This window comes from Alternaria dauci, chromosome 2 (genome assembly GCF_042100115.1).
Source record: "Alternaria dauci strain A2016 chromosome 2, whole genome shotgun sequence".
NCBI classification, from domain to species: Eukaryota; Fungi; Ascomycota; class Dothideomycetes; order Pleosporales; family Pleosporaceae; genus Alternaria; species Alternaria dauci.
Window position 1 is genome coordinate 2,925,377 of NC_091273.1, and position 20,017 is coordinate 2,945,393.

Here is a 20,017-nt window from a genome sequence, read left to right on the forward strand (position 1 = left end):
ATTAGTCAAGTGCAATCTACAACGTCACCATGGGAAGCATATATGAGCATTCAATATAATACTGTATCAACTCATGCATTGTTCCAAGTCACCAATTGTTTCAAAAAGCCAAACTGATTAGTATATCCAGCCCTGTGCATCACAAATCAACCGGTTTCATATGCCTGCTGCCATCGTGCGATGGACATGTCCACGCCCACATGAAAAGCTATCGAATACGGGATTTAGCGCTTATGGAATGCTAGCCGTAAATCTCCTGCCACTGCATCGCTTTACTTTCCAAAACATACGTGCATGTATTTACATACTGGAACTAGACTATACTATGAATCCACCGAGGTACGAGTAGCTTTATGGACTCCACATGCAATTATGTGTCTCAAAGGATTCTCTGTTTCCTATACGAGAAGTGAAGTTATGCCGAACCGCTATAGCATAATAAGCATACTAAGCATACTAAGCATACTAAGCATAGTACCAGGATACGCGGCCCGGATGAAAGCTCTATCACTATCTCCCGTGTTCGGAAGCACATGGATGCCGTGCTGCTCAAGCCGAGTACCCAGGTGGCGGGCCCGCCGGCGCCGTATACTCGGGCGGAGGAGCTTCGCCACCAGCAGACATCAAACCTCCCATGGCGGCGTTTGCTTGCCCACCACCGAGTACCCTCCTGAACGCCTCTTCGCGCGCTTGCTGCAGCTCTAATCTCGCATGCTGCAACTTGGACTTTGCCTGATCCACTTCCCTCTTCAGACTCTTCTCCTGCACCTCGCGCTGCTTGATGATATCGCTGCATCTGTTGCCTGCACGGTCAACCTGTACAATAGACTGCTTGACCTGATCGTGCATTTGCATATCCGTAAAGATGTTGTCAAACACCACATCGCTCCAGATACTGCCCATTGCAATGTCAAGTTGCCCCAGCCCGGGTATTTCGGGCGCGACTTGTTTGACCTGGTTTTGCAGCATGCGCACCTGTTGTATAGCGCTTTCCGCGCGCTCGAGGTAGTTGCGCTTCTGCATACTGGCCATTGTTCCGCCGCCAAACATGTCATATTGGCTCATGCCGTATGCGCCGTCGAGATATTCGCGTGCTGCTGAGAGCTTGACGACGGTTTGTCCGAGGAGGAAGAGGATGTGGCGTTCGCGCTCGAGGCGCTGGTTCAGGTTCTGGATTTGAGCGGATGCGGTGTTGCAAGCATCTTCTTTGCGGTCTTCATCAGGGAACTCGGGCGTATGGCCGGCGAAGATGGAGTTGTATAGGGCGTCGAGTTCGGCTTGGAGCGCATCGTGACGGTTGGATTGCGATGTGATTTCGTTTTTGCGTATCTCAGCTTCGTCGCGAAGTTGCTTGACGTAGGCTAGCTCGTCTTCAGCACTCTTCTGCTCCTGGATCGCGTCAAAGTACTCTTTTTCTTCCTTTGCTGCCTTCTCGGCGAACTTCTCCTTCTTCCCGCTGGCCTTGTGTGCAAAACGGCGGAAGGTCGAGTCGCGATACTTTTCGTGTTCTTTCAGCTCAGTAGCAGTCTTCTTCTTCAGATCGTTGACGCGCTTTCTGGTGTTGTTGATTTGCGAGTCGAGGTCGGCAATGTATGCGTTCTGCTGCTTGAGCTGTGAGGGTGCAGCGTCTGTTTCTTCGAGCCCACGAAGGAGTTGCTCATTCTTGTGGGCTGCCTGCTGGATCTTGTCATGTATTGACATGTTGGAATACGGTGTTGGGATCGGTAGCTCTGTGAGTAGTAACGGTATGGACGTAATGCGAGCGCTAGATATCTTGGAAGCAGCAAAGAGCACAGCCTACCTCCTATACGTCAAGTATTATCGTTCATCCTTGGCGGACGAATTAGCGGTACGGGTGTATGGTCGTGCCTTGGTGATGGGGCGCCTGAATCCTTAACCATATTGCTGTCCTTTGATCGTGGCTGGTGGTGTTGAAGCGGGGCAGGCAGATTGCGGGACGTCATGACGTGCAAGGCTGAGCTACTGTTTGATGCAGCCTAGTTGTGGCGCAGACAGCTGAGCCGCAGTACACTAAGAACGCGTGATAACGGCTATTTCGCATCATATCGTGAAGAGCCCGATACGGACGATGAGGCGACTCTGACCAAGCAGAAGTTCATCCAGAAGATGATAGGGGGCAACTTGAGGCGGAGCAGCACGGGTGGAAAGTATAGCCGGCGTTACTCCAGACGGAAGGAACTGCCTAAGGATACCGCATCGGCTGCTCAGCGCCCCACATTTGTGAGACGCCATGGTGCAACTTCGGTTGCTTTTTGTCTAACATCGAAGGACCACAATAGCTCAACAGCATGAAGATAGGAGCTCATCTTCCATAGCCGACCTTGCCCTCTTTATCGCCCCTGACTAGATCATCCAACATGCCTACCGAGAGACTCCAGACGTACGCGCAGAAACCCCGCGTCTTCATCTTGTCCGACATCTCCAACGAACCGGATGATGCCGAGTCGCTATGTCGATATCTTCTATACTCCAACGAGTTCGACACGGAGGGCCTCGTAGCATGTACAAGCACCTGGATGAAGAACAAAGTGTGCCCGCAAGACATGGAAAAAATCATCGACGCATACGCCGACGTTGTTGACAACCTAAACAAGCACGTACACCCAAAATGGCAATACCCGACCGCAGATCATATGCGCGGGTTGATCCGCAAGGGCGCCGAGGTATGCTTCCGTTTGCCAGACAACGTGCAATACTGCCCTTGCGAATGGCGCTGATAGTGTTTAGACTTACGGTATGTCGGCCGTTGGCACAGACATCCCACTGTCTCCAGGTGGTCAGTTGTTGTATGACCGCATTATCGCACCCTCCACTCAGCCGTTATGGATCCTTTGCTGGGGCGGAACAAACACACTCGCCTCGGCATTGCTCAAAGTAGATGACGATTTTGAGCCTGAGGACTCTAAGCGTCTACTCTCACGTCTACGCGTTTACGCCATCTCCGACCAAGACGACACGGGCGCGTGGATTCGCAACAACTTCCCTGACATCTTCTACATCGCTTCCATTCATGGCTGGAATCAGTATGGAATGGCTGCCTGGACTGGTATCTCCGGCGACAAGTATTACGGCTTCGATGAGGGTGGGCCAGACTTCTCCAAGATGGAAAAGAGTTGGATCAAGAAGAACATCCAGATCGGGCCACTTGGAAGCGTGTACCCTGACTATCTCTACATTCCGGAAGGCGACACACCAACATTCCTCTACCTCGTTCAAAATGGTTTAGGTGTACCGGATTACCCGAACTACGGATCTTGGGGAGGTCGCTACGGACGGACTGACGTCAGCATTGAGGGGCTGAACAGCAACCACTACAGCGATGTGGTGGACAGAGTCAAAGTCGGCGATAGGACTTATACATCAAACCACGCGACTATCTGGCGCTGGCGTGATGCGTTTCAAAATGACTTTGCTGCACGTATCAAATGGAGCATGGAGTCTGACTTTGCGAAAGCGAACCATCACCCAGTCATCAACATCAGCGGCTTCAAAGGCTTGGCCCCTGTGCAGATTACTGCAGAGGCCGGATCAACAGTCTTTCTTGACGCCTCCGGTACATACGATCCTGATGGCGGAAAGCTCACATTCAAATGGTGGCATTACCGTGAACCCACAGCTACGCAGTGGTGGGTCGATGCCGAGGTTGCAGAACTCGGAATCAAGAAGCTGGACGACAAGGGCAGAAAGGTCGAGATTACGCTTCCACCGCCTGAGAAATGCGCGGTAGAGCTGACGAGCAGAAAGCCGGTTGCTCAAGGTCAACTACTTCATCTGATACTTGAAGTCACCGATGACGGTACGCCATCTCTAACAAGCTACCGCAGGGTGTTGATTCAGGCAACGAACAAGGAGCTAAAAGGTGGTGGAAAGATAGCTGACGCTATTCGTGATGTATCGAAATAGGCATGAACATCTCTGCAAGACTATCATAGCACGCCATACAAGGGAAATATCGAACACCCTACTAGGCAACTACAGAGAGCAATTAAGCTTCTCTAATATAGCGATGCTCTACCTAGGCAACTACAGGGGTAGCATTCAATATTTTACTAGGAAGCTACAAAGAACGATCAATCTTCTCTTATATGGCAATATTTTACCTCGGCGACTACAGCGGTGGCGTGATAGGGATGCGCGCAATGTGTGAACCACGGTTCAAACGAGCTTGACTCACCCATCCGTTTGCCTTATTCCGAGAAATCTGTGTATAAAAGACCACACCTAGCCTCCACAACTTCCACACCACAATTTCCACAGGACAAATATCCGATCATGTCCCGGCGATTCGGAAGTCCAACACAATATGATGATGTTGAGGCACGGCCAAGAAAGCAGAAGCGCTATCTGTCTCGCTCCGATGAAGAGATCCGCGACGAGATGGACTTCGGCGGTTTGAGTTATCGCGCTGGCTGGCCAAAGCTGCAACCAGACTTGTCAACAATCAAGCTGGCTTGATTGCTATCAAGCTAGTGCATCAAGCTGGCTATTTAATTAAGCCAAGCTAGAGTAGAGGTATAAAACAATTAAGCTAAGCTAGCTTATAGCAGCTTGATTGTTTGGCTCAATAAGCTTAATAGAATTAAGAAGGTTAGATAAAGTGAGATTACGTGGAGATAAGATCACGTGGAGATAAGACACGTGATCTCAATCCCTTTTCCTCCTCCTTTTCCTTCTCTTTTAGGATATGCTTTGGCCATCAAGCCAATCAAGCCAATCAAGCCAAGCTGGAGTAGAGGTACCCATTAATCAAGCCAAGCTGGGGTACCCAGCTTGCTTGGCTTGATTGTTGACAAGTCTGGCTGCAACCTTTGCCTCTAGAGACATTGGCCGATGTTCCGAGGACCCTGATTCCAATACGCCCGAACGACTTGAAGAAGTGCAATCGATACTCATAGCCCAAGGTCTCTTATCCACTATGGGTATGGGTTTCGGCTTCGCCTATCGCCTTTCTCTCGATGCTTACAAATACGACGACATTTCGCAGTTCATAACGCTTCTGGTCACCGTAGACACGATCGAGCACTCCCACAAAATCGAGAACACGATTATGAGGATTCGATCTCGATTCCGCGACTACAGTTCTACGGAAGACATCCAGATTGAATTCATGGATTACCGCGCTTGCGATAGACTGGTCTCTTTCCCCATTTACCATACCGAAATAGATGTTCGCAAACAGTGGGATGAGGCGTTGCCAATTGACTTGTCTTCATTAGAGAAGTATGAGTGGCTCACTATAGAAGTGCTACGTCGCGGTTTGATTGACGATTCCAATAAATGTCGACCAACGATCATCATCAGTACACCTACTGCAGGCGACCCCAAGTGGTCTCAGACCGTAGTACCTTCCATTATGGCCGATATCAGTAGGACAGCCCCGGTATTCGCCCTCGAGATACTATTTGGCGTATCGATTTTGGGAGGCAGGACCCAATATGCTGCCACCAATGTGGTTGACAGTACGTCCTACGTCAAGGATATACGCATGGGGTCTTCACTGGGACTATCAAATGACACTCGCGGCTGTAGTACTTTGGGAGGACCCATAACTCTGGAAGGCGGAGTTCGGTGTGGCATCACAAACTGGCACTGCGTTAGGGATGATCGACTTGACCAAGTCGTTTCAAGCACATTCAACGAGGCTTTAGGAGTTGGGAACAAGACACTAAATGCCGCACCACAACAGATGGTTTCACCAGCGACATTGGATCATCATGATCGCCTGGACAAGCTCCAGAAAGAGCTCAAAGAATCGACCGCCCAGATCTCTGACGGAGTGGTACACGCCACAGCCTAGTTCCAAGAGAAGGATGAAGAGTACAAGAAGTGTGACAAATTGGTACGCAACATCGGATACGTGTACGCAGGCTCAGGGCGACGGGTTGTCATGGCCAACAAACACGTTACCGACGAAAAGACCGGAAAATCCAAGGAAAAGATGAAGAACATGCAACCCATATATCCCTTTCCGCTTGACTGGGCGTTGATCCGCTTGGACAAGCACAATTTGATCAACTTTCTTCCAAAAGTCGAGTTGCCAAGGGGCTACGTCACTAATCTTGTTCCAGAAAAGCGTTGCCACCGATGGACAACTTTCAACTCCAATTCGGAATGTGTGAACGTGGCGAAATTTGGACGAACAAGCGGCTGGACGCTCGGCACAATCAATGCTTGTTCGATCGCCATCAACCCTAAATCGGACCCTCAGGTCGCTGGTGTCTGTGGCTTCAGCGAGGAGACTGCGAGAGCGTGTTTCGGAGTGGCCACTAGATACAAGAAAGAACCTTTCATGGAGCCTGGCGACTCCAGGAGTATTCTGGTACATGATGGATCCGGTACTCAGCTAGGGCTTCTGTTTGGACAGACCAGCGCCGGAGAGGGAATGGCTCTGCCACTCGACCTTGTCTTCCAGGACATCAAGAAAATTACTGGAAAAGCTGTCATTGACCCCCCTTATGTTGCACCAGAAGTCGTTGGGCTTGCTAAGTACCAGCTGGTGGAGGATAACACCTGGTAGGAATGTATCAGAAAGGGATTTTTGTTTATGCAGCGAGGAGAAAAAGCAGGAGACAGAAAAGAGGGAAGGGAAGATTATCTTGGGGGCAGGAACAGACAGCTCTACACACGCCATATAAGGGAAGGCTGAACACCCCACCAGGCGACTACTGGGGGAGCAATCGACCTTTTTTTATGTGGTGATACCCTACCTAGGCAACTACGGGGGTAACGTTCGATTTTCCCCTTGTATGGCGTCTACATCGAACAGGAGGGAAAAGTTTGACTAAGCTAACGGCGCAACCACGGGGGTAATGATGTCATTGTCAAGGACCCTATGACAATCCCGCCGAAATTGTTAGAGACTGATTTCAATATTAAAATCTCAGCCTTGCGAAAGCATCCGTTAGTGATACAGGGGCAACAGGCATCGCTAAAGGTATAAGAAGCCTTATACCGGCGATCCTTCGAAGCAAAACCATATTGCCGACCAGCAGTTACTGGGGCAAACGCCGGGGCAAACGCCGGGGCAAACGCCGCAACAACCTGTACTGCTCTTCGAGTCAGCAACCAAGCCAAGTTCATGGCCAAGCCAAACAACCTCCGACCTCATTACCGCAACCCAAGCACATAGTTTGTATCCATGGATCGGCTACTTGGCAGCTAGATGACGCGCCATCCTGATTACAAAGAACCGAGTGCTATTTTGGCGCAGCGATCGGCGGCACACGTATAACAAGAAATGGAGGCCCAGGTGGCGGCGATTTGGAAAGTAATTATCGTCACCGTCGTCACGAACATCATGTCGAGCATTATCCCGGTGGATCTAGTGTCTTTTGCGACGAATCCGTCGTACCTGAACACTCTAGTCACCACCAATGCCTCCAATCCGAGTGTCATCAACCTTCTCGCATACGATGAGAGCTTCGCGTCTGTGGTCGGAGAAAATGCGACAGCACGGCAACTACTCAATCTCGATTGGCAAGCTTTCCACGAGGCCGGCGTTTACAACAAAGATGCAAAGAAGCTCTACGTCACAAGCAACTGGGCCGGCGACTTGAACAACCCCATCAACGTTACGATAATCGACCTGGAAAACAACTATTCCATCAGCTCGACACGGTACTCAGCTCTCGCGGAAGCTAACGGCGGAACGTCCTACTATCCACCTGGAACCCAGACCAACAGCTCAACGCCACCGCGCGTCTTGTACTGCGACCAAGGCGATCTAGACACCCCAGCAGGCTTGGTCTCCGTAGACCCCGTCACGGGTGAATCTGAGAAAATTTTGAACAACTTCCTTGGTCGGAATTTTAACTCGCCCAACGATGCACGTCAACACTCTGTAACAGGGGACATTTGGTTCACAGACGCGGACTATGGCTACATCCAAAACTTCCGACCTGCACCGACCATCCCCAAGCATGTTTACCGCTTCTCTCCTGCGACCGGTGAGATTGCTGCTGTAGCCGATGGATTCACTCAACCCAACGGCCTTGAGTTCAGCCCTGACTACAAGACACTATACGTTTCTGACACCGGCGCCGTGGAGTTTGACAGAAATCTTACGCGGCCAGCGACAATATACGCCTTCGATATTACGGAAGACGGAAAAAGGTTGACCGGAAGACGCACATTTGCTTACTCAGACAACGGGTTTCCTGATGGTTTGCACACAGATACGGAGGGTAATCTTTGGGCTGGATGCGGCGACGGCATACACATTTGGAATCCTCTGGGAACACTGATTGGAAAGATTTGGGTCGGTGTTGACACAAATAACTTTGCCTTTCTCCCAGGCGCAGTGTTGGTCTTCAGCAACGCGCAGCTGTGGATTGTGGAGAACCTGAAGGCTGTGGGAAGGGAGGTTAGTAAAGACTTTGGGGTCTGAACAGGTGACTGCGAGTCGTGAACAAACAAAGTAAACTCCCATAGCGCTTGCACACATGCTTGGAGTTGAATTTTTCTTCCATCGCCCGCTCCAAACCGGGCACTTGACCCAACAGAAGAAGTGACGGTGAATGGAATAAGACGGGTTTGTTAGTTGTGTAACGTGCTGCGCGTAACCGCGTGCCTCTAAAATTTATAGTCATCACCCCTTTGTAAATTCCACGTCCCGTACAATGCATTGCAATGACCAGTTTCATCTACAGTAACCTTTACTGCGGACGTAACTGGTATCATCCGGGATCATAGAGCTCGCGTCCCTGCCGTCCTATCGAACAACCTTCCGAATGCGGAAGACAGTTTGTACAGTGACGTGGCCGCAAATTGCCAGTTTCATAAGCTTCTCTTGGCGATAATCTAGTCAGCGGGTGTCCTCGGAAGTCACGACAATGAGAATCGCTGCACAGCGAGAATGTGGTTGATTCCGTGTCCAGATGTCTTCCGAAAGTGTCGGGTCCCAGATCACGGCCACGGTGAGACCTCGCTTATCGTGCGCTAAGGACGACACCCCTGTAGGATCTAATCTCAAGTCTGGCCAGGCACAACCATCACAAAATCTCTCGCCTTCTGTCGATCAACAGTCACCTTAACGCACCCACACCCACGCAACCTGTACCCACAATGGCATTCCTCCGATCATTCAACTCTGGCATGAGCATACGTGACATACGAAACTGACCCACAGTCCGCGCGATAGTTTGCCATCCATTGCCTGGCCCTTTGCTAGACATTGAGGGGCATAGTTGTTTACCGCATACTCCGCGGACTACGCTTGCTTTTTGACTCTTGAAGGGAGCGCCCACTCACTCGTCAGCCAGTCCGCTTGTGTGTGCTACTAACCCATCGGTACCGCTGCAATGGACGCCCCCGAAAGCGACTCGTCTATTCCTGTAGCCAGTGACTCGGTCTTCAGTGTCTCGCGCCCTTCCTCAGCCTCTTCGATACGTTCGCCCGATACGCACAAAGAACTGCCAGCGGGCGCGCCAACATCCCCTCTGTTCCAAGTCCGACACACACCGACCGCCGGTCGCGCTGTTTTCGCAAGCCAAGACATCCCAGAGGGCACGCTCGTGTGGCGCTCAGAAGATCTGACTCTCAATGTCCTCCTGCGCGAATATCGACGCGAAGTCTGTGGACAGTGTTTCGAATACGAATACGGGCGGGATCTGGATATACGAGACAAGGCGGTGGGGTTCGCGTTCTGCTCAAAGACATGCCAGGATAAATGGCGGGAAGAGAACGGCGAGATCGGTATTCAGGCGTGGACGGCAGTCGAGACTTTTGTAAAGAAGCGGAGCAAGGAAGACAGCGACATGGTGGATACCGACCTACCACGACCAAAGGTCAAGGAGATTGAGCAGGCTTGGGGCAATGTCGCTGCACAGGCGGCGCTGATACGGGCCGCACGGGTAAGCGAACAGGCAATACCGGAAAACGAGCATGCGATTTCAATCACAAAACAGCACAAGAAGGCTATGTCGAAAGCACTACAAGATAACATTACACCCGATGTGATGAGCTTTTGCGTTAGTGGATTGGTATGGCGATACCTCCATCCCGAGCAATGGGAACGCATAGAGGCGCTCGCAGACGACAAGACACCTTACCACAGCTCTGACGACCTCGGCGCGTTTATCAGAACTTACCTGCATCTGCTTGCGATCCTTCCCCTACCGCTGCTACCACTTGTAACGGAAGAGACGCTAATCACGCTCTCGTCCCGCGACTCGCACAATTCTTTCGGTATTCGCTCCCTGGAAGACGACGGCTCGGAGTTCTTCGGATACGGTTGCTGGCCTGCGGCAAGCTACTTCAACCACTCGTGTGGGCCGAACATTGAGAAGAATAGGAAGGGCAGAACGTGGTATTTCAGAGCTGGGAGGGACATTGAGAGAGGGGAGGAGCTGTGCATTACATACCTTAGCGGGGAGGAGAGGAAGCTGAGTCGTGGTAAGAGACTGTTGAGGTTGAAGAAGACGTGGGGGTTTGATTGTGCGTGTGAGAGGTGTGAAGCGCTATAGCAGCAGCAGTAGTACCGAAAACCTCCAGAGTCATCTACCATCACTCGAGCGACGAGCACTCCATCTCCCAATTTTGCATTCGTAAGCTGTCTTGCTATGTGACTCGACTCATGTATCGGAAGTTTGGTTCAACGGACGTTGCATGAACTCTATTCTCGTCTAGTGGAAGCTGCTGCCAAGTGCGGCATGTTGTTTCTTCCGAGCCGCACACTGGCTTTGCACGGCTACTGGCTCACTAGTGATATTGAACGCGTAGGATTGTTCTCAGCGTCTACCTGACTAAACCAACCCGGTTTGCTGAGTTATGTTTTGTCATGGCATATTTACTGTTCTAGGCTTCGTGGAACATGGGGCTAGAGCGGCGGTTCTCATTGACAGAACCGCCGCGTTAGTAATATCATCGAGGGTCCAGATGATTGCCACGAGGATGATGTGGGAAAAGGGTCTTGGTTGTCAGATCAGACTGAATGCAGCCCAAATTTTGACAGGACTCTGCTACCGAATGTCCATGTCGGCTCCGCTCGCAACCCTGCATGTCACGCCGATGGCACGCGCAACGAAAGATGAACGGTCCGAATTCCATGCGCAAGGCCGTGCATTTGGACCGACACTAGGGCGACGTGCTGGATGTAGCTATATGTAAGAGGTCTCGTGGCCTGCCCAAACGCGATCTGCGAGTAGGCCATGGCCAATACGCGGAGATGCCGTAGGCGGCGGCCATGCTTCAGCCCAGAGTGTCAAGAGAGTCGAAGATTGACGTCTTCAATAAACGTTCCCCACTAGACGGTGACGTAACAGATCCGCTGCGCTAACTGGACCCTGCAGGCTGCTAGGCCGTTGGACTGCACAGAGGGAGAAATTAGGATTGCGGGCGCTGCGAGGGCGCATGCATGCAGCATGAGAGATTGCCATGGTCGCTCTCCACAGGGCATCATGGGTGCTGCCTTGGTTTTATATGCGGTCATTGGGCGCTTTGCAGGCCGTCTTGGGCCCCATGTTCCAAGGTCGCAACGAGGTTTGCATGCAGCGTGGCGTCGGCGGCAGCGTGCCTAGCGAGCCTCTCAGCCTCTAAATGGTGCCAGGCTCGACTCTGCGAGTCTACTGGGAGCTGGGAGGAGGTTGCCGGGGATTCCGCGGCGTCAGCGTGTGCCACTATTGCTGAAGAGTATTCGCGCGGAGGTAGCGCAGTCGTCTTGTCCAAGCAAAAGACAAATAACATGACTTTGCGCGGAACGCTTTGGATGGATACATACATAGGCTGCTTCCTCTTCCTCCTCTTGCTGCTCCGTCGTACTGCCGCACTTGCCCATCCACGTCCCCATCGCGCGCACGTCTTGCCATTTCACGACTCACACGCAGCCCCAGCCATCATCGAGATCGGGTCCTTCCGCTGAGCAGGTCAGGCTCCAGGAACAGCGCTCCCTTTCACCCTCGAATCAAAACCCTTGCTCGAGCTAGCGGAAGCCGTAAGATCTTCCTCCCAGACGGGACGCGGAACAGCAACACGAGCGTCATACCTCCACCAGACGGTAGGGCACAAACGCAGCACCCCGGGGCGCCCATCGAGATCCAAATCTCTACATGCAGTCCAAGAACACTTCTCTCCGCGGCGGGCGCACCAAGAAGATGGGCCTCCCCGTAATCGAGGTACGATATATTTCTTCCTATGCACTGCGAATACTAGAAGCTTCCCAAGGCGCCGCGCCCATCGCTTCGTGTGCGTGTGGTGCAGCTTGTTTGGTGATGATGTAGCCTGCATCGTCATGAAGTCCGTGCACCAATGACGCAACGTCGCTCCTCTCTCTTGTTCGGGCTTCACTCCTCCTCGTTCGTGCATGACCTTCTTTCCAACCAAGTCTTTTCCCTGACTTCCCCCCTCCCTACACGAGTATTTCCGTCGCACTACCGCTGGCCTATCCTCAGCCCCAAGAAACGGCCGCACCCGCTTGTTTTCTCTACTCTGCACCATCGCAGCCTCTTCGACCCCGCTACTGACAGCGGCTTTGTAATTCAACCTTCTGCCCCCAGACCAGACACTAAACATGGCTGCGATACAGAATTTTAAGAACTTCCTGCGCCATGGAAAGCAGGCCCGCCAGAACGCGGAACCCACGACCAATGTCTCCAACGTGCACGCTCAGTCCCAACATCAACGGTACAACCAGCATCCAGAGCCGGTACATCATGGCATCTCAGAGCCAGCAATGGACTACAAGCCCCTTCAGAACCACGCTGCTCCCCATGGCGACTTCTCCGTCGGCGCTGGCGCTGGCGACAACCGCAACATCGCCGCCCAAGCAGGTGATGCGGCTGCGCACGCAGCCGCCAAGGAACAGAAGAAGCAGGCCGCAGCCAAGAATGCCGGCGTCGACCCATCAGTACTCGAGCGCATTGTCGCCGAGGAGCGCGAGGCCAAGGGCAAGCTGCCTAGATATCCCGGACTCGAGCGATGGACGCTGCTCGAGAAGATGGGTGACGGTGCCTTCAGCAACGTATACCGCGCACGAGACACGACCGGCCAGTGGGACGAAGTAGCCATCAAGGTCGTCCGTAAGTTCGAGATGAACTCGCAGCAGGTTAGTACTACCCACTCCCTGCCCATCCCTGCCCATCCCTGCACATACTCTTGTTGCTTCCCCGTCACGTTGAACAGTTGGGTGTTTTTGGACGTTACCAACGCGAGGCCGGTGTAGGACAAGCATGTGCATCCGGGCTTCAAGACGCCAAAAGCAGCCGAGGTGCGATAATCTTACCCCCGATACTCGACTCTGAGCATCCTCCACCCCATCACGACTGGGCTTGCAAGGGCAGACACTAACTGCCCTATAGAGAGCGAACATCCTCAAGGAAGTACAGATTATGCGTCAACTAGACCACCCCAACATCGTCAAGCTCATCGACTTTTCCGAGTCGCGGCAGTACTACTACATCGTGCTCGAGCTGTGCCCGGGTGGCGAACTGTTCCACCAGATCGTCCGTCTGACGTACTTCTCCGAGGACCTGTCCCGTCACACCATCATCCAGGTGGCCAAGGCCCTGCAGTATCTGCACGAGGAAGCAGGTGTTGTCCACCGGTTCGTACTTTAGTCACGATGCCAAGCATTCACGCTGACGTCATGTCACAGAGACATCAAGCCAGAGAACCTCTTGTTCTATCCCACGCCATTTGTCCCCACCCGCAACCCAAAGCCAAGGGGTCCCGATGATGAAGATAAAGCTGACGAGGGAGAGTTTGTCAAGGGCAAAGGCGCCGGTGGTATCGGCCTCATCAAGATTGCCGACTTTGGTCTTAGCAAGGTCATCTGGGATACGCAAACCATGACGCCTTGTGGTACTGTCGGCTACACTGCCCCTGAGATTGTCAAAGATGAGCGCTACTCCAAGAGTGTCGACATGTGGGCGTTGGGTTGCGTGCTTTACACACTTCTCTGCGGCTTCCCTCCATTCTACGACGAGTCCATCCAAACCCTCACTGAGAAGGTCGCTCGTGGCCAGTACACGTTCCTCTCACCCTGGTGGGATGACATCTCCAAGTCTGCGCAAGATTTGGTCTCCCATCTGTTGACAGTCGACCCCGAGAAGCGATACGACATCAACCAGTTCCTCAACCACCCCTGGATTCGTGAAGCCGATGAGCCAACCTACTCAGCCTATGACGCACCACCCCTTGCCACACCCGCCGCTAAGAAAGAGCGTCTGCAGCCAGACTTTTCGCACTTGGAGTCGCCAGGTGCTCGTCGTATGGACTTCCGCTCTCCAGGAGCCGTCAATCTCCGAGAAGTATTCGATGTCAGTTATGCTGTACACCGACAGGAAGAGGAGGGCAAGAGGAAGAAGCAATTCAAGCAGGGCTACCGCGGCGCCAACGCTATGAACTCATTGAACGCCCTCGATGAGAATGAAGACGATGACGAGTACGCTGCTGAGTCTGTGCCATACGACCCATCATCGCAACATCCACCTGCGAAGCTCCCCAAGTCCCAAGGTGCTGATGTAACTGGCATGGAGCAGAAGATGCGCACCACCACACTATCTGCTGCAGCACAGGCCCGTCAGCAACAATCAGCACCGCGACAGCAAGAGCGGGGATACGGCCAACATTCCCCAGCTGTTGCGGCCGCAGCTAAGCGCCAAGTCAGGAACAAGGGTGCGTTCGAGCTCAACATGGACAGCTCGACATTACTCGGCCGCCGAAACAAGAAGGGTCCTGAGCCAAGCGGCCTAAGAAACACAACTACGGTTGGCGGTACATGACAGCCATCGTCACTCGCGAAAGATTGGTGAGAGTCGCGCCTTGCGATGAGATGGATGAGATATGTCATGATGGCGTTCTTGCGTTTCTTTAATCACTCATTTCCTGTTTCCGTTTCTACGAATTTTGGTTATATCATGTATGCGAGCTTTGTTCGTTCTCCTCTCACAGCATAGTTTTACGGTCCCTGTCATCGGGATGATGGGTTAGAGCGTGAAGAGAGGGACTGAGTGTGCATAGTTCATCAAGCACGGCGATGGGAAGTTACGGCGAAACATGCGATCAATGGCGTGTATGCCAAGTTGCATGAATGATAATTCTGAAAACAACCGTTGTCTTTGGCATGTGTGATCTTGTGACGATGTGAGGTATGATTGGGTGTGTTGGTCACACTGTGACATGCACTCCATGTACAAGATTGCAATTATTCTCACAAACTCAGCTTACCTGGGTACCCTCTTCTCTGCGTTTACCCGAAGAATGAAGGACTCTCCGAACTGCACTTATGCTTGGCATCCTAGCACAGCATGACTGCCAAGTGTAGGTGTCTTAGTACCATACAAAAGTCACCTAGGTATCTGCTAAATCAAAAAGACCAAGGATCAGTTCAACGTGACCATTTTTCTCGATGGCGCTTGATCTGCCTCGGCGATGAAGTTCAGACGTGAAACATGCACACATTTCCTAGGCGATCAACCTTGCTGGCGCTGTCAATGAGCACTCTGCTATACTTGGGCGCGAAATTTCGATATCACGACAACTACAGTACCACGCCAAGAACCACAGTACAGCAGTGACTTAGACGACAGACCTAGCGACCTAAAGCAACACATGATTAACTGTTCCCTAAAGCTCAAAACTAATAATTATCGCGACACAGTACCTAGGTAGGCCTCCTAGGAGACCAAAAAAGCGACCTTACACTCTCATGAACACTTCGCTCAAACGATGTTTTCACTAAGGGTTAAAACATCGGTTTCTTCACTATTCTATGTTTCCTATATTCCGGGCATCTTAGCACGGTATCTTTGAATCTATGGTTTTCCAGTCAATGTCATAGTATCCGGCGTTATGGTTGATGTTAGTTCTGGAATAAGTCGGTTTCCCAATACGATCATCATCATGCATCCCACGAGTGTATAGAGTTGCCTTTGACTCTCGAGGCAGTTTGGCAATGGTCGTTGGGCTTGTCATGCATCCCGCTCTTAGTCAACTACTTAATGTGGGAATTTTGGGCCGTGTACTCATCTCAAGTCAATATCGATTGATAACATACTTCACGCAATGAGCCAAACATTTCCCATTCATTAGCCAGTACAAAGCACCACGCCGTGGTTCGAGTTGGAGCAGTTCGCTCTCTTGCAATCATGTTTTATCTGGACATGAAGCACCGATACAAAGTAGGTGTCTGAAACTAGATCCCTGTTCTACTAGAATACAAAATAAGGCGGCCTTGGAAGGATGTACAAATGAGCCGGAGAGCACCACGATAGCTACCCGCAACAGAAGTGTACGAAGTGCCTGTACTCCAAAAACATAGCGAGGGTTGGCCTTCATTAGACCAAAGGTTAGGCGAAACTCCGGAATGTTGAGCTACTCCATGCTGTACTCGGTTGTGTATCTAGCCCGACTATAGTTTGATTTGATCATGGACGTGCTTTTGAGTGGCTCCTCACTAGATAGGTCGACCACGGCTTCGAAGCAAAGATACCAACCTCGCGATTGGATACTGCCAACAAAATGACAACATGATACTGCAAGAGACCAACTCGGATAGTTTTTGAGTTTAAATCTGAGCGCGGTGCTGTGTCGCTTAGTAGACTAATCCATTATCGCTGTAGGTGCCTAGGTAGCTGATAAAGTTTGGGTTCTCAGCTCCGATCTAGCTGTCGCCGCCACATGGCAACAATGCTGTTAATGGCAAGGGTGCAATATCCGGCTCTTTTAATGATTCGAGCCAACCAGATCAACCGCTACAACTAGAGCGTGTATAAATTTGGATAGCTAGACATGGAGTCCGAGTTGGCGATGCATTAGCCTCTTAGGTATGTGAGTAGCCAAGACGATCTATGGACTTAGTATCTGACTATTGACTTCAAGCCAGCACTCAATGTCGAGATGTGGTGCAGGGATCGAGGCTGGAGTGCCGTGTCTGTGCGATTATTGTAAGCGTTGCTCCTTGCGCTTTCGCTCAGGCGCAGGTGGCCATGACTGAAGCGAAGTCAAAGCAAATTTCGCATACATCATATGCACGCACGGCAGCTCGTGCGCAGCCTGCGCTATGGACTGGAGTTGTAACTGTCGAACTGACGGGCTGGGAGTACGTACCGCTAGGTGATAGTCTGGATACCGCCATGACGGAAGGGAGCAGTGCCGACCCAGTCCGGCAATTTGATGTGTCATGCCGCCAAGACGCTACCCTAGATGGCGCTTGTCCGCGACTGAGGAGCTTCACTCTCCGACCTCTCAGCATCTCACATGTTAGCACCAACTTCACCCGACGTATCCGGTACACGATAGCCTTCTTTTTCGCTCAACGATGGCGTCTTGGATAATTCCCTCCCATGCTACCAAAACACTCGCGATCGCGATGTTTGCAGCTGTCTCGACCAACGGGCAGGCCCAGCCAAGGCAATGATACGAGAACTTGAATGCTTTCGCCATAGTCGTCACAGCAAATTCCCAAGCATCTCTCAAAACTGGCCTCTATGAGCGTCGAGGAGTGTAATCCGGACCATGAAGTATCTCTAGGCAATATTTCCCTGCGTATCGACCACGACGTTCGCTCTACCACTGCGCCAGCTTATCATGACCAGCGCAGAATCATGACTTCATGTCATTAGCTTCAGGCTCTAGGAAAAGGCTTGCTATGCGTATCTCAAGATTTGGAGTACCATGACGATGCTTTGGTTGCGCTCCAAGACCGGGAGTCGTCCTGACGCCAAAAATGCAATACTCTCATACGTAACTGCGCATATTCGCAGCTAAGAAGAGAGGGGTCAACGAAGCCGAGACGAGTCAAACAACGTATCCGTCAAGTATAAAGATGAGGGAGATGACCAGCACTGTCTCGATATCAGCCACCAAGCGGATATCGATCATACAATCAGAGTCGGTTGCTGTGGTCCTCTGCAGTCCGCCATTCGTTGACACGAGCAACCTTCTATCGCTATATACTCGATCGTTTATATTACGGTTCACCATTCACCATGCGTCTCACTCAAGCTGCTGTCGTTGCCATCCTGGCCTTTACTGCTGCAGCCACGCCTATCGCCGTCCGTGGAGACGACGCAAAAGCCACTCAGGACTATCAAAAGTGCTGTGAGGAGCGTGACAAGTACGACCATGGCAAGGTCTGCATCCCTCCAGTTGTTGAGGTTCCCCACGTACCCAAGCCTGTAGAGGATGGCAAGCACCCTGGTGGCGATGACGATGGCAAGGATGACCATCCCGAGGTTCCCAAGGAGGAGGAACACAAAGATGAAGACGAGAAGCCCCACAAGCCGCATCCAGAGCCAGAAGAAGAGAAGGATGACGAAGAGGACGACCATGAGGACGGCGGCTACAAGCCGCACCCACCTAAACCGCAACCAGACCATCCACCGCCAGAGCCAGAGCATCCTACTCCCCCTAAACCGGACCATCCACCGCCAGAGCCCGAAAATCCAACTCCCCCGAAGCAGGAGCATCCACCACCACAGCCCGAACATCCTACTCCCCCCAAACCACAGCCCGAACATCCTACTCCACCTAAGCCCCAGCCAGAAGAACATCCTGCTCCACCTAAACCACAGCCCGAACATCCCGCTCCACCTAAGCCGCAGCCCGAACATCCTACTCCCCCCAAGCCGCAGCCCGAACATCCTGCTCCACCTAAGCCGCAGCCCGAACATCCTACTCCCCCCAAGCCGCAGCCCGAACATCCTGCTCCACCTAAGCCCCAGCCAGAAGAACATCCTGCTCCACCTAAACCACAGCCCGAACATCCCGCTCCACCTAAGCCGCAGCCCGAACATCCTACTCCCCCCAAGCCGCAGCCCGAACATCCTACTCCACCTAAACCACAGCCCGGACATCCTACTCCACCTAAGCCCCAGCCCCAACATCCAGCCCCCGAGCCGGAGAAGGAGAATGACGATAAGCCACACCCGGCCCCACAGCCAAAGCCCGTCCCGGAAGCTGATCAACACGGTTACTACACTTTCGGTGAGGAGATTAGCCTCAAGTGTGAGGGCGGTAAGATCGTGGTGAAGGGTCACAAGTATTGAGCATACCTGCGAATATAAACATGAGAGGAGTGGTATTGGACTGACAGGCGCCGGAGACGCTCGGGACACATGTTGTATCCAATACTGGCTCAATACCAATAATACAATGCTGTTTCCTTATTTAGTCCTCCAATTATGCCCAATTGCGTGAAGGTATAAACCACCATAGAGGGCAGCTCGCAGCTTGCTATGAAGAGGGAAGTGGTTGGTTGGCGTGACGATTTGCCTGCAGTTGGAGACTAGGTTTTTGCCTCGTGAATACCGCAGCTCATTCATCGACATTAAACCTCGTTCCAAGTCTTGAACGGAAGGAGCTGCAATGATGAGAGTGCTGTGCGAACCGGACAACCACGCGTCGGTCGGATGCACCGTGAAAGCGAAACTGATGTCGGGATCCGCAGCACAAAAGCTCAATTAGATGACATTATCGACACTACTACAAGACCCCCGATCACAGTCTTCTAAAGAGTAAGACTCTAGAGATACCGATAACACAGTCAGAGGTTTTATCCTTCGACATGGCCACCACTTTATCCAACGATCTGCTGCGTCAGCAGCCTCTCCTGCCCGCTCAAGTAGTTGCGCTTCTCCAACCATCGAAGTTTATCCCTTGCCCTTTTCGACCTCAGTTTCACCTGAGCTTCCTTGAAGGCAGTAGGTACATCCTTGGCTATCTTGCCAACGTCTACGATGTGTTTGACCAAACTCTTGCCAACTTTGCATGTTGTAGCCCTGAACCCGTCCCTACAGACAGTTTCGATGATTTGTATCGTTGATCGGCGGCGGGGTTTTGGTTCGGCATTGAAGAAGGGGTGAGGATCGAATGCGACGTACTCCGGAGGTGGATCATCGTTGAGTGAATGTTCGCATCGACGTGTGGGTCTTCGCAGTCGCGGTGGACGCTGCTCTGGGGCTGCTGCTGCCGCTGGAGGTGCAGGTGGGAGGCTTGCAGCCCGTCCCTCTAAGACGTGAAGCGTAGATGCCGCCAGTCGATGCAGTGCGAGGTTACCTCC

The 20,017-nt window shown here is 52.1% G+C and overlaps 6 protein-coding genes across 6 annotated transcripts; 5 read left to right on the plus strand and 1 right to left on the minus strand.

The window, feature by feature from the left end:
• Nucleotides 1-549: 549 nt before the first annotated feature.
• On the minus strand, nt 550-1,701 carry ACET3X_002998 (uncharacterized protein; the record flags this gene model as incomplete). The annotated part of the gene is made up of 1 exon (XM_069449802.1): nt 550-1,701. The coding sequence occupies one exon, from the start codon at nt 1,699-1,701 to the stop codon at nt 550-552; it is 1,152 nt and encodes a 383-aa protein (XP_069309545.1).
• Nucleotides 1,702-2,292: 591 nt separating this feature from the next.
• On the plus strand, nt 2,293-4,090 carry ACET3X_002999 (uncharacterized protein). Its single transcript, XM_069449803.1, has 2 exons — nt 2,293-2,684; nt 2,749-4,090. Exons 1-2 carry the CDS (start codon nt 2,379-2,381, stop codon nt 3,922-3,924), a joined length of 1,482 nt encoding a protein of 493 aa, XP_069309546.1. The 5' UTR covers nt 2,293-2,378; the 3' UTR covers nt 3,925-4,090.
• Nucleotides 4,091-5,908: 1,818 nt separating this feature from the next.
• Nucleotides 5,909-6,538, plus strand: ACET3X_003000 (uncharacterized protein; the record flags this gene model as incomplete). The annotated part of the gene is made up of 1 exon (XM_069449804.1): nt 5,909-6,538. One exon carries the CDS (start codon nt 5,909-5,911, stop codon nt 6,536-6,538), a length of 630 nt encoding a protein of 209 aa, XP_069309547.1.
• A 720-nt stretch (nt 6,539-7,258) lies between these two features.
• ACET3X_003001 (uncharacterized protein) lies at nt 7,259-8,407 on the plus strand (the record flags this gene model as incomplete). The annotated part of the gene is made up of 1 exon (XM_069449805.1): nt 7,259-8,407. One exon carries the CDS (start codon nt 7,259-7,261, stop codon nt 8,405-8,407), a length of 1,149 nt encoding a protein of 382 aa, XP_069309548.1.
• Nucleotides 8,408-9,027: 620 nt separating this feature from the next.
• ACET3X_003002 (uncharacterized protein) lies at nt 9,028-10,579 on the plus strand. Its single transcript, XM_069449807.1, has one exon. It carries the CDS (start codon nt 9,321-9,323, stop codon nt 10,482-10,484), a length of 1,164 nt encoding a protein of 387 aa, XP_069309549.1. The 5' UTR covers nt 9,028-9,320; the 3' UTR covers nt 10,485-10,579.
• A 1,131-nt stretch (nt 10,580-11,710) lies between these two features.
• On the plus strand, nt 11,711-15,063 carry ACET3X_003003 (uncharacterized protein). The gene is made up of 4 exons (XM_069449808.1): nt 11,711-12,131; nt 12,542-13,060; nt 13,314-13,558; nt 13,610-15,063. Exons 1-4 carry the CDS (start codon nt 12,066-12,068, stop codon nt 14,736-14,738), a joined length of 1,959 nt encoding a protein of 652 aa, XP_069309550.1. The 5' UTR covers nt 11,711-12,065; the 3' UTR covers nt 14,739-15,063.
• The last annotated feature ends 4,954 nt before the right edge of the window (nt 15,064-20,017 follow it).

Excerpts from the sequence above, each read along its gene's own strand:
- ACET3X_002999 (XM_069449803.1), top strand. The coding sequence starts at position 2,379 with ATGCCTACCGAGAGACTCCAGACGTACGCGCAGAAACCCCGCGTCTTC. Across the intron at positions 2,685-2,748 it reads TGATCCGCAAGGGCGCCGAG|ACTTACGGTATGTCGGCCGT; the intron begins GTATGCTTCCGT and ends GATAGTGTTTAG.
- ACET3X_003002 (XM_069449807.1), top strand. The coding sequence starts at position 9,321 with ATGGACGCCCCCGAAAGCGACTCGTCTATTCCTGTAGCCAGTGACTCG.
- ACET3X_003003 (XM_069449808.1), top strand. The coding sequence starts at position 12,066 with ATGCAGTCCAAGAACACTTCTCTCCGCGGCGGGCGCACCAAGAAGATG. Across the intron at positions 12,132-12,541 it reads TGGGCCTCCCCGTAATCGAG|AATTTTAAGAACTTCCTGCG; the intron begins GTACGATATATT and ends GCTGCGATACAG. Across the intron at positions 13,559-13,609 it reads GAAGCAGGTGTTGTCCACCG|AGACATCAAGCCAGAGAACC; the intron begins GTTCGTACTTTA and ends GTCATGTCACAG.